Source organism: Mesocricetus auratus, unplaced genomic scaffold (assembly GCF_017639785.1).
Source record: "Mesocricetus auratus isolate SY011 unplaced genomic scaffold, BCM_Maur_2.0 Super-Scaffold_100027, whole genome shotgun sequence".
NCBI classification, from domain to species: domain Eukaryota; kingdom Metazoa; phylum Chordata; class Mammalia; order Rodentia; family Cricetidae; genus Mesocricetus; species Mesocricetus auratus.
Window position 1 is genome coordinate 25,528,567 of NW_024429208.1, and position 16,230 is coordinate 25,544,796.

Here is a 16,230-nt window from a genome sequence, read left to right on the forward strand (position 1 = left end):
CCTCCTTGACAACTCTAAGAACCAAGTAACTCTTAAAAATCCAAACTGTTTACACTTTGTAGAGAATGCCAGCCAGCCTCTAATGCACACTGGCACATTTATAAATTATGTGGATTAACAACTTCAAAGGCCCCTTATACACCATCATCTCTTTGAACAGAAGTATAACTTCACTAAGCCTTGTGCTTATAGCTCACTAAGTCCCCGAGGAAGGTGAGCTGAGCCCCTGCAGCCAGCCTGGGAATTCAGCGGACTCAGCACATCTGTCCCTACTGTCTTGTCTGGTTGGACCTAGAGTGAAAAATATCTGCCCATTATCTGGAACATCGGTTTTTTACCAGCTTTTAGCAAACATTTAAAGCCAGGGTCCTATGGAAGCCTTGACTACCCAAAGATATTGATATGGAGGAGCAGACGGAGTGAGGGGAGCAGGGTAGGGTGGGATATTCCTAGTAGGAAAACATTTTGATACTGCATAGTCAAACCACATCAGACCAGAGTGCACCCGACACGGGAGAGTATGTTTGCAGGAGTCCTGCACACTGCTCTGGGGGACTTGCACCATGGCTGTGCCTCCATGGTGGGCAATGCAGATGCCAAGGCATCTTCTGTGCCCTGCCCTGAGTACCTTATAAGGTGGGATAGTTTATAGACCCATGGCTGATGAAAGGTACACAGTGAAGAGCAGCAGGTCTCTGGGCTGGTTCTCTCTCTCTCTCTCTCTCTCTCTCTCTCTCTCTCTCTCTCTCTCTCTCTCTCTCTCTCTCTCTCTCTCTCTCTCTCTCTCTCTCTCTCTCTCTCTCTGTCTCCCTGAGTTTTGCCCAGACATACATCACACACAGTTTATTTAGCGTGATACAGTGTGTTCATGCACCTGTAATTCTGGTGTGTTTTCCAAGGGTTAGGGATAATAGAGAGTGGTGTTTGTTTCCTAAAGCCTGCAGGTGCCCTCCTGCCAGTTAGCAAAGCACGTTCACTGCTGCCTCTGGATGGTCCTTTCGCCCCGCCCTGGTGTTCTCTGTGCCAGTGATGTGGGATGATGGTGAGGTCAGCCTGGGGATGCTCAGGACTAGGGTTTGCTCTCCTTAGCTCACTACTCCCTCACCTGGAAGGCAGAGGGCACTGAACTGATGACCACGGAGACCAAATAAGAGGCAGGTGACTTTTTGTCATTACTGTGCTCAGAGCAGGTCCTATTTGATTTGTTTTTAGCTGTTTCCCATCGAGTACACGCCTTTTCGCCTGCCTGAAACAGAGCTGTCACTCAGAACATCCAAACCATGCACCCATGCGTTGCGTCGCTCCGAGTCTCCTCAGCTCTCTTTGCTGAAAGGGCAGCTCCACTCTCTCTTGCTAGCTCTGACTCTGAGAAGCCCATCGTCAGGCCGTGGGTTGCTGCCCTTCAGGACCTGCATGGCCTGTGGGCCTGATTGAATCTATGTAATTATGCTCCTTTTGCACCCAACATAGGCCCCAGCATCTGATGCAGGATCCGGGAGGGAAGTGTCTGTCTCCCTGAAGATTCTGAAGGGCTCTGAGCTGAGGTCTATCACATAGAAAGGAGAGGGCGGAGGCCATGAGGACCTGAACAGTTTGCCTGAGGGGTGGCTGCAGGTGTTTGGCTCCAGCTCCGGGCTTAGAGAGGTCTACCTTCCTACCACACCTCACCTCTGCTTCCCCCTTCTCAGATAGTCTCAGAAGAGCATCCTTGGCTGGGGAGTGCCTGGCACCTCCTGCCGCCTGTACAGTCTGGATGCTCTGCAGATGCCAGCTGGAGTTCAGTTTGGGGACTGTCCAGTGTATCAGAGCAAGGCGTAGCTGGCCCAAGCAGGTAGCATCTCTGGCTCTGGAAGATGTCCTTAACAAGTAGCAGCCTGCACCAGTGTTTGGCGATGTCTCGTAACCGGCCCTCCCGGGTACAGGGGCATTTCATAAGTCTGTACTCACCACGGTACCTCCATTGTTTCTTTCTAGACCATAGGCCGGGGTGTGTTTGCACCCCATCCCCAGCCCTGTCACTGCCTTGATCTGCATGTCCTAGCAAGAAGGGACAAGAAAAGACAAAGACTGCTGGTGTCCACGAACACAGTCCTTGGCTTTTGTTTCTCCTCTGCCCACATATCTTAAGCTCACCCAAGCCCCTAACCAAACCAACAGATCAGTTTCTTTTCAATGTCCTGTTTGCTTTAGAGGAAAGAAATTAGATTCCATTCAAAGCTGGTCAGGACAGTCCACCCGATGACATGTGATGGCTGTTTCCCTGCACAGTACAAATGGCAGGACCCTGGAGCTCTCCTCTGCTGGCTGCAGCAGCTGCCAACCTGTGAAGGACTTGGTGGGGGTCTGTGAGCAGGAATGGGCACAGCCTGAATGTCTGTCATTTGATAGATGAGCAGGTGAACGTAGCTATGTAGACAGGACCAGCACTGGGAACTCCCTTGCCAGTTACCTCCCTAAGAGCTATCCCTGAAGATAAACTTTAAAAGTAGAACATCAAGTTTGGAGCCTAAAGGCCACAGAAAGGCTTCCAGCCTTCCTCCAGAAAGAGAGAGAGAAATCTCACCCTCCCTGGTCAAGTGACTACCCTCCAGGCCCACACCACTGTTCTATTTCTGTCTAATGTTGAGAGCCAAGCTACCCTCTGAATACCTAGCACTCACTGACACACAGAGATTCACCTCCGGCCCGCCCTCAGCCTGCGATACCCTCTTGCAAGCCCGCACTGTTCTCTTCCATCTCTCTATTTGTTGAACTAGGTCTGAGGCCTGAGACAGAAGTCCTGGCCTCTCTCCACAGGTATATACTCAGATAATGCGGCAGCACATTCCACTGCTGTGTGACCGTGTTCCTGCTCCCGGGCTGGCACAAGCCACATGGCGGAGGCTTTGCACACAACAGGCCTGTGCTTCTCCCAGAACCTCTTTAGACTGCCGCCTCTGCTGACTCCTTCCAGAAGCCCTGTGGTGCTGTAGGCTGACCCCAGTGTACCCTTCAGATGTTTTCTCGTGGCTGGCTGGGGCGGGTGGAAGGACGCGTGACTTCAAGGAGATTGGTGGCCCTGTGTGGGCTCATAGCTGCTTTTCAGAATCATGGGATTACTGTATGACCCTCTCCAGAACTGAGAGGCAGCAAGGAAGAGAGAGAAAGAAAAGAAAACGTAACTCCCTCCCCCACTCCAGGGCTGGGGTCACAGCTGATGGGCAAGTGTTCTGCCTGCACTACTGGTGATTGTTTTTATCAATTGAGAAACTCATTTGACCTAAAGAAGGCTATTAATCAGAGAAATACAAGTACTTATTTGTGGTTTGTCTGATTTCAAAACAGCTTCCAGTTTTCTCCATGCTAAGTGACACTTTTTCATTTCTTTGCCCCCCCCCACGCCTCCCACTCCGGTTTCTGGATTATTGAGACAGGGTTTCTCTATGTAGCACTGACTGACCTGGAACTTACTCTGTAGTCCAGGCTGGCCTGGAACTCACAGAGATCCACCTGCCTCTGCCTCCCAAGTGCTGGGACTAAAGACATGCCCTACTTACTATACCTGCCCTTTTATTTATTTATTTATTTTAGCAGCATTTTTTCCCCTGTGGAGAGAGGGTAATGAGCCATGGCTAGGAGGGAGAGCGAGCACATCCATTCTTAAATGGGTTGAAACTATTTAAAACTCACCTTAGGCTCAGAGTACAGCGCAGTGGTGCAGTGCTTGCCTAGCAGGCATGAGGCCAGCAGCACAGAATCACACCACACAGAATCTTAGAGAAAAATCCTAGAGGGAAGTACACCACAGCTAAGAACAGTAGTAGTGTAACGCTCTGCCGGCCCCTTCTGCTTCTTCCTCTGGTTTTTATTTTTCCGGATTTTTAGTAAGAATGATATATTGCTTTTATGACCAGAAAAGATATTAAGAACATATTTCTGCTCTCCATAATTGAAAAAAATAATCAAGCATTATTTCCTCTAAAACACTTTCATAGACACGTGCTATCCTTCAAACAGAATGTACAGTTTGTCTCAGTTCATAGGAAAACTGAGTGGACAAGGCAGAGCTATCTTTTTATGTAAAGAACAAGAACCCCGATGGATGGAGAGATGGCTCGTGGGTAAGAGCACTTGCTGCTCTTGCAGAGGACTGGTGTTCAGTTCCCAGCACCCCCACTGGGTGGATTACAAGCACTGGTAACTCCAGTTCCAGGGGCTCCAGTGCCCTCTTCTGGCCTTTGCAGACACCTGCACACATGCGGTGCACAGACACACACACACACACACACACACACACACACACACACCTTTATAAAACAGAATTTCTAAGATGTCAGAATACTCTTTGAAGGACATTAAATACACTGAGAAATAAAGATCTGTGCTGTCTGCCCACTCCCTGCAGTGCAGTCCAGGAGTCCAGGGTGGCTCACTTCACTGCAGTATCTTATATTCCTGCCTTTGAATGCAGTGCTTTGTCAGATCTCTGAGGTTATGTGTTCTCCTTGCAGGTGTGGGAGCCACCTCTGGCGTTTCTGCTCACTCCTCCAGCACTTCTGGGGGCAGCACCTTGTCCCCCTTCCAGCACGCTCACAAAGGTGAGGAGGGTGCCTAGATGTGGGTCCTCTGGAACTCAGAGAGCTGAGAGGGACCGAGGAGGGAGAGGGGACAGCTGGCAGCAATTATCATGGAGCCCTCCCCGTCTTGCCACTTCTCTAATGTGACAGAATCGCATGATCACACTCAGAGCCCACTTACTTCCCACGGCACCTGGGAACAGCATGCAACCAAGAATAGTAAGACACACACATCACGCATCTCCCACAGCTGGCAGTGTTGCAGATGCACCAAATGACATCAGGAGGCTGAACACCCTCAATGGGCTCTCTGCACCTCCTTCAGATGGCCCAGGGCACCAGATGCCTGTCACGCCCTCTTTGGGTGACAGGTCATTTGGATCCTGCTTCATGGGAACCAGGTGTCCTGTTTGGTTATTTTGGAAAGTTAGAGGAAGGTTTTGGATATTCCACATACCAAAGCTGCATTCAGGGAACCAAGCAAACAGCTCTGGGAATAAGCAGCAGCCAGGCAGAAGGGGAAACAGCAGGAGTTGTCAGATCAGTTTAGCCCTCTCTACCCCGAGGCTCTTGCTATTACTCTGAGGATGAGGTGCCAAGTAAAACCAAACCAGGAATCTGATCTCTAGCCTGAGGAGTGGCCTTTTGCATGGGAGTGCCTAAACTTGGACTATGCCGTCTCCAGACACTTGTTCATAGGCCTCTCATCCTCATTGCTACCTTTCTCTCAGGATCCTCAGAGTAGTGAAGCCAAGAGTAAGCACCCCAGGAATGGCTTCTTGGTTTTACATCCTAGTCTTTCCAGTCTAATGCGCGTGAGCCCACTGGACAGTGTAGGAGCATCCAACAGCCAAAGCAAAGCACACTTTAAGTGCCAGGTCCTTGGGCCAATTATCATCCCTGGAAGCATTCCTGTGACTGGGTCTGCTGGTGGGTGCTATGAAAAAGGGGCCCTCAAAAAATGCATCCTCTTCTTCCTGATGCCAGCAGAGCTCTCAGGCCAAGGACACCTGGCCACCGCCCTAATTATTGCCATGTCTACCATCTTCATCATGGCCATCGCTATCGTCCTCATCATCATGTTCTACATCATGAAGACTAAGCCTTCAGCTCCAGGTGACATCCCTGCACCCATACCCCTTTTCCAACACTCTGTCGCCTTCCCTGAGAGAGCCAGGGGACTCGGGCTAACCTTTTTCTCTCTCTTCAAGCAGCCTGCTGCACCAGTCCCTCAGGAAAGAGCCCAGAAGCCCCAGCTAGCACACATGAAGAGAAAAAGGAGGCTCCAGGTCTGTACACACAGCCCATGCTGACCCCCACACAGTATCTAGCATGAAAATGGAGTATGTCCCCCTTTTCCTCAAACGTGACAGTCCAGTCTCCTGACCACCTCTGATTCCATGGCCCTGGGAGAGGGTGCTATGCCCACTTGTTCTGTTCCCAGGTGGGAAACTGGTCATTAGGGATGCCTACTGAAAAGGAAGCAGGCAATCCAAGTTCAGAGCCACAGCTAATTATCACCCACCCCCCAACTTCCATTCCTACAGACAGTGTGGTGACTTTCCCTGAGAATGGTGAATTCCAGAAGTTGACAGCAACGCCCACGAAGACTCCCAAGAGGTATGTAGAACAGGGACTTGCCTACATTCACTACTGGGTAGAACAATCCCAGTTCCAAGGACTGAGTTACCAGCTGGGTCCTTATAAGTCCTTGAGCAGGCAAGCAAGCTGCATCAGTGAATGTACTGGATATCTGGTGGCCTGGGGATGCTCCAAGGATGTTGGAGCGCAGCTTCCCAACAGAAAGAGGCAGTGTAAACTAGCACTGAGTTTCTGTTTCCTCATTAACTACAGAAGCTGGTGTGTGCTGGGGGCAGGTGTTACACCTGCCTGCTATTCTCTACTTGCTCCCTCTGTTTACCCCTAATCTCTCAGATGCCCTGAGCCTTCCATCCTTTTCAAACTGAAAAAAGACATGAATCCCATGACACACATATCCTGGTCAGGTTCTCACAGCTGGCAGCAATACATAGAATGCTTTAAGGCCAACAGCACCTGCACCAGGCCTAAGATTGGCCTTGTCACATCCCTAAGACTAACAGGTTAATGCTATCCGCACTTCCATAACTGGATCAAGATCACTCACTAGTGATCAGCAGAGCTAGAACCCAAAGTCCAGGCTGTCAATCATCTATTAAGACCTGGTGTAATAAACCTCTGGGGGAAGAGATTTACCTGGTGGTATTTTAATACACTTACCAAACACTGGGTCATAGAACCCCCTCTGCTTTAAAAATCAACTAGGAGGGAAGTCATTTCCTATTGTCCTCATAGTCATTTGGACTTGGTCCTTGCAACTCTTCAGCACTAGTTCCCAGCAGGGCAGCGTGAAACCCCCTTTATGATGGATCTTGCACTATGGCTTTACAGATACGTATGGGAAGTGTCCCATCTACCCAGTGCCAATCTTTGCAATTGGAGTCCAGAGTTGCCAAGCCAATTGCCAGAAGAGCAGAGTGCCAAACCCTCCTTCTTGACCCAAGACAGGATCTTCCCATGATACAAGAATTCTTGCCAAGTCTTTTCTACTTGAGAATAAGGACTTATCAACCTGGACAAACTTCAGGCATGGAGGAAGCCCAGCCTAGTGCATTAACCCATTTGGAAAAACTCTAATGCTCTCAAGACTCCCAACACAGACATCTCCGCACACTAGACAAGGGTAGTAGGTGTGAAACTACTCAAGGCCTTGGAGGAGCTTAGTTTCCACAGTGCCTTCATTCTAACTGGTCATTGTTCAGACTCTGGGAAGTTGTGGTCTATACATGGTGCCAAGGCTGAGTCAGGGCTCCAAGTATGGTTTGATCCCATTTGGTCCCAGCTTGCCCCTTCCAACCTTCCAGGGTTTTGTATTCTTAAACGTAGCAAAAAGGGGATGATGAGCAGACCAGAATATGCCCCCATGGCTTGAGTTTCTTCTGAGGGAAAAATTTTCAGGACTTTACTTGGGGAAATATATACTCTTTGCATGTGTAAATATTAAACTTTGGCTCTAAAGACAAGGTCATGAATCTTTTTGTCCCTACAAACAGCTTTTGGGTCTTAGAAATGGAACTTGGGAGCTATGTGGTGATCTGTGGTGATCTGTGACGATACCATCATGCATTTCCACTTGCCTGCCAGAGTTAGTGAAGGGATGGGCTAGCCTCCTCTCTCAAAGGCCCTCAAGCATAATGACACAGTGGCTCTGTTAGATGGTTTCATAACTGCTTGTGTTTTCTTCTTTTCTTTTCTCTTTAATGTGGCTCCAGGGCTGTGTTTGCATATGGCCTTCCCTGCTAATGGTAACACTCAAATACAATGTGTGGTAAACATAATCCCTTTTTCTAAAGGTCTTTAGCTAAACCAGAGAAGTGAACAGAGTGCTTTGCAAAAGGAATATTGTCTTGCTTTTATTTTGAATGGTTTGAGGGTTTAAGCTCTAACCCACAGGTGCCAGTCCTGTGTGACGTGAGCAATGAGCAGGGTGTAGCACTTGAGGCTGGATGCATGCGATCATCCACCCTGCCCACCCTCTGGGGCTCCCTGGAGCATCCACAAGGCATATGTCTAAGGGCAGGCCACGAGTCAAGAGGGCCTGCCCTGACATTAAGGTGCACTTTTTTGTGTGTTCCTGGCTATTCTAGTAACCCTGCTTGGATTAAGTTCCAGTCATCTAATATTAATGACTTAACACGAAGACCCACGGTTGTACTTACCTTGCTGGGGTTAAGTACAAGAATCTAGAACACACTCAGTGAATCTTTACCAAGCAGCCATGGTGTCAGGCAGTGTGGAGAGATGTCAGATGCAGCCCTTGATGGTGTACCCAGCCTCTCAGACCCCACTGCTCCTTAGGAGCCCCATGCAAACACCTGCAGGCCACTCTGTACCAGAATGGCTCATTTGTCAGGGGACAGAATGTCCCTTTCTCCCCTCAGGTCCTCTCACCTAGAGCTCAGGAGATATAGGAAATACTTAAGGAACAAGGTATCGTAAAATGCTCTGCATACCTGGAAAAACAAGATCGGCACTGAGGCAGCTCATCCTGGCTGCACTTTCCCAGACTCCACTAACAGGTGTCCTGCTTGTGTCCACAGTGAGAACGATGCCTCCTCTGAGAACGAGCAGTTGCTGAGTCGCAGTGTGGACAGTGATGAGGAGCCAGCCCAGGACAAGCAAGGGTCCCCAGAGCTATGCCTGTTGTCGCTAGTTCACCTGGCCAGGGAGAAGGCTGCAGCCAGTAACAAGTCTGCTGGGGTGAGGTTCTGGCAGCTTGGCCTGTGGTACACTGGTGCAGTGACTTACAGCCATCAGACAAGATCTCTCACGTTGAACAAGCTCCTTAGGATGCTTTTCTCCCAAAGGTCCCAGCTAGGTCAATGCACAAAGCAATAGGTTAAAAAACAATCTCAATTATACTGCTTACAAACAAAAGAGAAAAGTTTTCTTCTCAAATCACTGCAAATGCCAGAAAACAGGGGGAAAAGCTTCCAAAACATACTGCGCATATTCAAGCAATTACAAGACACACACACACACACACACACACACACACACACACACACACACACACACACACCTGTGTGTGTATCTGTAGGTTCTGAATCCACGAGTCAACTCAGCATAGATTAAAAGAAAACTCTGCCTGTTCTAAACATGCATACTTCTTATTGTCATTATTCTCTAAACTAGGAAATGCAGTAACTATTTGTAAAACAATTCATGTGTTAATTATTAGAAATAATTTGAAGATGATTTAAAGTATATGAGACGACGTGACTAGGATCTATGCAAATAGACATTTTACGTAGTAGTCTTGAGCAACCATAGGCTTTGAAATCCTAAAAGGTTCTAGAAACAAGAAATAGTATATATGTAAACACATGCAGACCAACAGACAGACAGGCACACACGTGTACTTGCACGCACGCGCACACACACACACACACACACACACACACATTCTCTTATGTAGCAGTAGGCTCACTTGTACAAATTATCCAGAGGGCTTTATCACTAAAGCAAGCTACTTTGGAATGCCTGTGGCACAGGGTGTGCTCTGAGGTTTGGGCATATACTCCTCTTTTAGTCTGTGCCTCAGGTAGCCCAGCCAAATCATGTGGCAACACTGTTGGTAGTGAAGAAAGACCCTACAGGGATCCTAGATCTGGCCTGGTCCTGCAGGATTCTTCACTCTAGGTGCGGTGATCTCGCTAAAATACCTGGAGGCCATGCTGCCTGCCGCAGGCATGGTCTCTTCACCCAGGATCACTCATTGCCTGTCCTTGCCCTGAGCTCTCTGCCCTGGGGAAGAGAGCATGCCATAGCTCTGTTAGCCGCTGCACGCACGGCTGACCCGGTGGCTATCTGGGACCCTCATTGTCAACCTTCTAAACACACTGATGACAGCTCTAGCCTTGGTGTCCCTTTAAACCCAGTAGCACCCCTGTTGTGCACAGAGAGTGTTTGCATGGAAGCCCTACAGGACATTCTTCCTCCTGATATGTTTGGGCTGCTTCTACCTAAGGCCTTGGGACACCAAGTATGCCTAGCCATCATGGCCAAGCCAGTGCAAAGGGAAGATCTGGGGCTTTGCTACCATCTTCCCCGTTTCTGAAGATGAACATTCTCTTAATTGTTCTTCGTAGATCCAAAGCCGAAGGAAAAAGATATTGGATGTATATGCCAACGTCTGTGGTGTTGTTGAAGGTAAGGACTAGAGAACCATTCAGAGCTGGTTGTGGCAGTGCACACCTTCAATCCCAGCACTCGGGAGGCAGAGGCAGGCAGATCTCTGTGAGTTCGAGGCCAGCCTGGTCTACATAGCAGGTCCCAGGCTGCCAAGGCTGCATAGTAAGACTGTATCTTAACAAAACAAAAATTAAAAAAAGCCATTCAGGGCACACTTCCGGGAGATGAGAACCCCCAATTCTAGGCTCCTATGTGAAGGACTGAGGACAGCCATCCACATCTGATGGGGGCTGTCAGGCCCCCCTCAGAATGGCCAAGTGAACTGGCTTCTGATGTGGAGGGAAAGGGAATTTGGTTCCTGACTTAGGCTGAGCCCCACAGTGCTTCCCTCACAGGACAAGAGACTCCCAGTATTATGCTGGTGCAGTAACACATGTGGACAGAGTGGTGGGTACCCATAGTTCCTGTGCTTGTGTCCACACCAGCATTGTCATCAGGGGAATGTACGATGACACTCAGTAGTCAGTGCCAGTGGGGGCACTAAGAAAGACATGGGTATGAGATTTTGTCCTTGTGTCAGTATCCAGCATACCATCACAAACTAAGATGGCTGGGGCATTAGTAGGTGTACTTCAGAGCAAGTGCGTTCTGTCACTGACAGAACCGTCATCATGCAGGGTATGGCTGTGCCTAGAAACAGTTTCACAGGCACGCTGAACTGGCCTTGGAGGGCTCTCGCCTCCTTCCAGAGCAGCCACGTGAGCAGGAAGGTCAGACTGCCTGCAGTGGGCAGGTAAGCAGCAACAGGATAAGAATCATAAACATTCCAGTCTGTAATCCTCCTAGCTGCTACAAAATCCAGACCCTAAGTTAACTTCTCTTCACCCAGGAAATAAACCCCTCACTGCTTATGTCAGGGGGCTTTCCTGCCTCCCGCCTTGCTGGCATCCCTCCACACACCTCTGGTCTGGTTGAACTGTGGGACTGCAGAGTCACATGCTGCCTGCTACTCATGTCCCGTGTGGCAGAGCGCAGGCCCTGAGCTGGGGCAGGCTGGTTAGATGCTCTGTTTGGCCAGAAGTAACCACCAAGTGGGAATTCCAGGGCCAAGAATTCTTCTTGGCTGCCTTCAGCAACATGGCATGGCTCCATAAGTACATGCCTGGTCAGCCTGCTTGATCAAGCTTGGCATGGTGGGTGCTGTTGGCTGCCCAGAAGAATATGGTCTAGGAGTTACATTCCAGCACCCCCAAAGCTCCTCTCTGTTCCAAAGAATGTCTTGGCTTTGAAGGACCAAGCCCATGGGACTGTGGCTTTCACATTAATTTAGGACTTCAACCATAAGAAGAGGCCTCCAGTGGGTCCTGTAGGGTGGAAGCTTCAAGCCTGTGCCCTCAGGTGCTCCTTAACAGCCCAGGCATGTGTGCTTCCTAGTGCCACAGTAATAAGACACAGCCAAGGTGGAATCCCTCAAGCCAGCGTGGCTTGGCTCCCAGGACCATTAGAATCACATGAAGACCTGAGTACTCACTACCTCTGCCTACCCAGCCACCCCACCTGCCTCCAGATCCCAGTGTGGTTAGTATGGGGTAAGCCCCAGACACCGAAGTCCTCCAATTCTTCTAAAAGATTTTTATTGTGGTATTCTTCTCCTCCTTCCCCAAGACAGAGTATCTCTGTGCAATAGCCCTGGATGTCCTAGAACTCACTTTGTAGACCAGACTGGCCTTGATCTCATAGAAATCTGGTATTAAAGGTGTGAGCCACCACATCTGGCTTCTTACCACTTAGTGCTAAGAGGTAATAGAGCAAAGTCTGTGTGCTTTTCTCCCACCTCTTCCTGATGTGGACAGCTGACAGACCCCATAAAAGTCATAACCAAGATGTTGATGTAGACAGTGACCCCTTCAACCACAGAGGCTTCTCTTGCTCCCCAGGCCCACACCCGAAGCCCCGTCAACTACTAATCTGTTCTCTTTTGCTGCAATTTTACCATTTCAAGACTACTATAAAAGACAATTTTTGGCTGGAGAGATGACTCAGTGGTTAAGAGCACTGGCTGCTCTCCCAGAGAACTGGGATTCAATTCCCAACACCTCCATGGCAGCTTACAGCAATCTGGAACTCCATTTCTAGGAAATCTGATGCCCTCTTCTGGCCTCTGTGGACACTGCATGCACATGGTACACAAACATACTTGTAGGCACACAGATATACATGTAGGCAAAACACCCAGATATGTAAGAGACACATTTTAAAATATTATTGTAAGTTGAATCATACAGTACATACTCAGTGATTAACTGGTGTCACATACCATAGTTCAGCAGAGAGTCATCTGGGTTGCTAAGCATGTCTGTGTCATGGGAGTTTTTGAGTATCCTTGGAAATTTCTACACAGACAATCATATCTGCACATGGGACAGATATGTCTCTGTGTACTCTTTCTTCTCTTTTCTGGCTTCACTGCTTTGGTATGAGCACTGAGAGCAGAGTCCAGGTCCTCCTGCTCTGAAGGAAACACTCAGCTTTTGCCACTAAGTACAATGCTAGCTCTGGACTTTTTATAAAATTCGCATTAACTCTTAAGTACTGGAACCAGAATTATACCCCTAGAATAAATGTAACTTATCATCGTACATAATTCTTTTGTTCTGTTGTTGCACTCTATTTGTTAATATTTTGTTAAAGATGCTGGTTTTTGGTGTCAGAGTGGGAGATCTTTCCTTCTTTTCTATTTTCTGGAGGAGACCATTTAGAACTTAGGCCAATTCCTTTTAAACACTTGGTAGATCTTTGAGACTGAGCTCCCCTTGACTTCGGCTTGTGACACATAACTGTGACTGCCCTCTCCTAGGTCTCAGCCCCACAGAGCTGCCCTTTGATTGCCTTGAGAAGACAAGCCGGATGCTCAGCTCCACGTACAACTCTGAGAAGGCGGTCGTGAAAACGTGGCGCCACCTTGCCGAGAGCTTTGGACTGAAGAGGGATGAGATTGGGGGCATGACTGATGGCATGCAGCTCTTTGACCGCATCAGCACCGCAGGCTACAGCATCCCCGAGCTGCTCACAAAGCTGGTGCAGATCGAGCGGCTGGATGCTGTGGAGTCCTTGTGTGCAGACATACTGGAGTGGGCTGGGGTTGTGCCACCTGCCTCCCCGCCCCCAGCTGCATCCTGAGGCGAGTGCCTTGGACTGTCCTCCCTGGTACCTGTTGGGGATCCAATGAGGCCACTGCAGCTGTGAGCGATGCCATCGGACTGCCAAGACTCAAGGCTTTTCCTGGTGGGTTGCTGTATTCCTTAGGCTACCCTAAGGAGCCTGTTGAGCACACAAATGAACATGTGGGGATGACACAGGTGAAGAATCTGATCCTGCCTTTAAGGAGACACTTAGAAGAGGGAGACAGAGGGTATGCTACAGACCATATCAGCAGAACAGCAAATAGGCTAAATGGAGGGATGCTAAGAAAATGTAGCAAGAGTTCTAAGGAGGATGATGGCTTCTCATGGAGTTGAAAAATGGGGACATCCTTATGAAGGTTTTAGGAAAATGGTTACGAAATGCAGACAGCCCACTTTCTGCATTGCTTCAGAATGAGCGTTTTGTTGGTGTGCTCTAGGGTTTCAGGGGCAACTTGACCTGTGTTTGCAGCTGCCCACAATGATATAAGCCTTGCCGTCACTAGTGGAAGCACTTGGGGTGTGTCACTGACACACAAATCATGTCTGCCCAGCCAAACAGAAGTGTGGGCAGATCTGGCCTCCAGTGTTACTCACAGACACAGCAGTTACAATGTGTCAGGTTTTCACTTCAAACAGGTGTGACTTCTCTCTAGAAAGGGAAATGGCGTGGCTTCCTTTGTCCATGCCTGATTCTAGACTCCAGAAACAGCCAAGCTTCGTGGATGAGGCTTGTGGGAGTTCAGACACAGCGGTCTGAGCCAGTGAGGGATAGTGAAGCCTGAGGGGCAGTACACACCTAGGGGCCGGAATCCTGGCCATGGTGGAGTCATCCCAGGGAACTGTCGTCTCCTCCCCCAGACTGGGCTTCTTCTCTTCTGCAAATGAGAGCTTGGTCTTCATGTCTGCAGTCGGGAAAGTTAAGGCTCAGGTGAGCAGAAGACAGGCGAGGCCAGGGAAGCCTCCATGGGGGTAAATACATTATGGGCAGTCACACAGAATGGGAGTGAAAGGGAAACTCATGTCGGGCATTCTTGTGTAAGGGCATAGGATAGAGCATTTACAGCCAGGAAGCTTATAAAGAGGAATTGCTCTTGGCAGATTCTCTTTCCTGCCAGGGGGTTAATGCCCAGCTGGCTGCTGGGTTCCCTCCTGAAGTGCTCACTGTAGTGATTGATAAATTACAGAACAGCCTCTGGTTTAGAAAGCTGTGGGGTTTTTTTTGCTTTTGTTTTTGTTTTTAATTACAAGTCATATGACAGAACGAAAGTTTTTGGGGTGGGAGTCAGTTGTATGTTTAAAGCCATCAAGCAGTTTCCCACCACTGAATATAGAACATACTGTGAGAGGACTATAATTAGGTCCTGAATATTTAATATGATCATTTTACTGTGTCCATTTTTGCTGTTTTTTTTTAAAGAAGGTATTTCTTGTATCCTGCAAGTTAAATAGTCTGTTTAATTATCCTTTTAATTCCTCCTCGAGATCCTGCAGTGCCCCTTATCCTGGTCTTCAGTAATGATGTTGAGCTTCCTCTTAATTAGACTGTAACTGTCATCTGTGATGAGTGAGCAGGGCTAGGACAGCAGCAGGCTCCTCTCCTCCCGACTGTCGCTCTGGTGAAGAATGGGCAGCTGCAGGCGGCAGTGTGGGCTGGCCTCAGCTCACCCTCTTAGATTTCAAGACTTGAGGGCAGCCAGCATCCGTGTTGTTCCATTGATTCGCAGCTTGCTGATTTAGGGGAGCTGGTCCCTTTGTCATTTACTTTATTTGGCAATAGATCCAGGCAGGGTTTGCTTCAACGAGCTTTGCCTATGCTGCAGAGATCAGAACCAATGAAATGGTAATGATTCTCACTGACCAGTGCTGGGACTCCATGCTGCCATTTTTGGCTGGAGACTGCCATTATTTTTCAGTACTTAAAGGTATTTAGTAAACACCCAGGCTAGGTCTGAGGCCCTTAGCCAGTGAAGTCATAATTGTGAATATTTTATGTAATTGTGTTTATGTAATTTATTATATTTTTATAAGCTCAATAAACATGTTCATAAAAAGAAGGCTACAGACTGGTACCCTGTGAACTCTTATTGAATGGTGTCGTGTGAGTGGAGAAGGCCTACTTCTGTGGTCCTGGTCACTGTTCTATGTGTGATGAGACTACCGGTTATGGCTATCCATAAATAAGGTATGTAAAATGTTAGAGCAGGGAGGTGCCCTCTAACATGGGCAGCCATATATGGGGAATATGTAAAAGCAACACCACCATTCATTATAAACAATGTGCTAGCTGCTATGACTGTTACTAGCAAATACAGCGTCTTAGAGCACAGTCATTTCTCAGTCTGGCTTTGGGGTCACTAAAGGCTAGTGGGATCAACTCGCCTGGGCTGTGCTCAGGCTTCTGCCTGCAGGACAACCTTGAGAAGGGCACTTCTGCTCCATCATCCCTCGTCCTCCTCCATAAACCAGCTGGAGAGCCTGCGCTGGCATGATGCTCACCATGGCAATGCCAGAAGCCAAAGGGCAGGATGGAGGCCATCTGAAAGGCTTGACTCGGAACTGGCTCCTTGTCATTTCTGGCTCATCCTATTGGCAAAGCAAATCAAGTGGCCAAACCCAGAGTAAGAGTAAGAAAGGAGACTACCCTAGTACATGAGGAGGGAACAAATATAGAGCATGGGGAATAAGACAGCATGCTAAGCAGCCACAAACACTGGAGAGCAGCAGCTGAGTTGTAGGCATCTTGCTGGTGTCCAGAG

At 48.6% G+C, this 16,230-nt stretch overlaps 1 protein-coding gene across 1 annotated transcript in view; it reads left to right on the top strand.

Annotated features, from left to right (window-relative positions):
• Edar (ectodysplasin A receptor) overlaps window positions 1-15,519 on the top strand; it is a 76,316-nt gene extending 60,797 nt beyond the window's left edge. Inside the window, exons 6-12 of the mRNA XM_021227457.2 lie at window positions 4,491-4,577; window positions 5,547-5,672; window positions 5,771-5,845; window positions 6,104-6,176; window positions 8,696-8,855; window positions 10,247-10,307; window positions 13,147-15,519. Of these exons, the coding sequence (XP_021083116.1) occupies window positions 4,491-4,577; window positions 5,547-5,672; window positions 5,771-5,845; window positions 6,104-6,176; window positions 8,696-8,855; window positions 10,247-10,307; window positions 13,147-13,469 (905 nt within the window). The 3' untranslated portion in view covers window positions 13,470-15,519. The remainder of the gene's footprint in view (window positions 1-4,490; window positions 4,578-5,546; window positions 5,673-5,770; window positions 5,846-6,103; window positions 6,177-8,695; window positions 8,856-10,246; window positions 10,308-13,146) is intronic.
• Window positions 15,520-16,230: the final 711 nt, after the last annotated feature.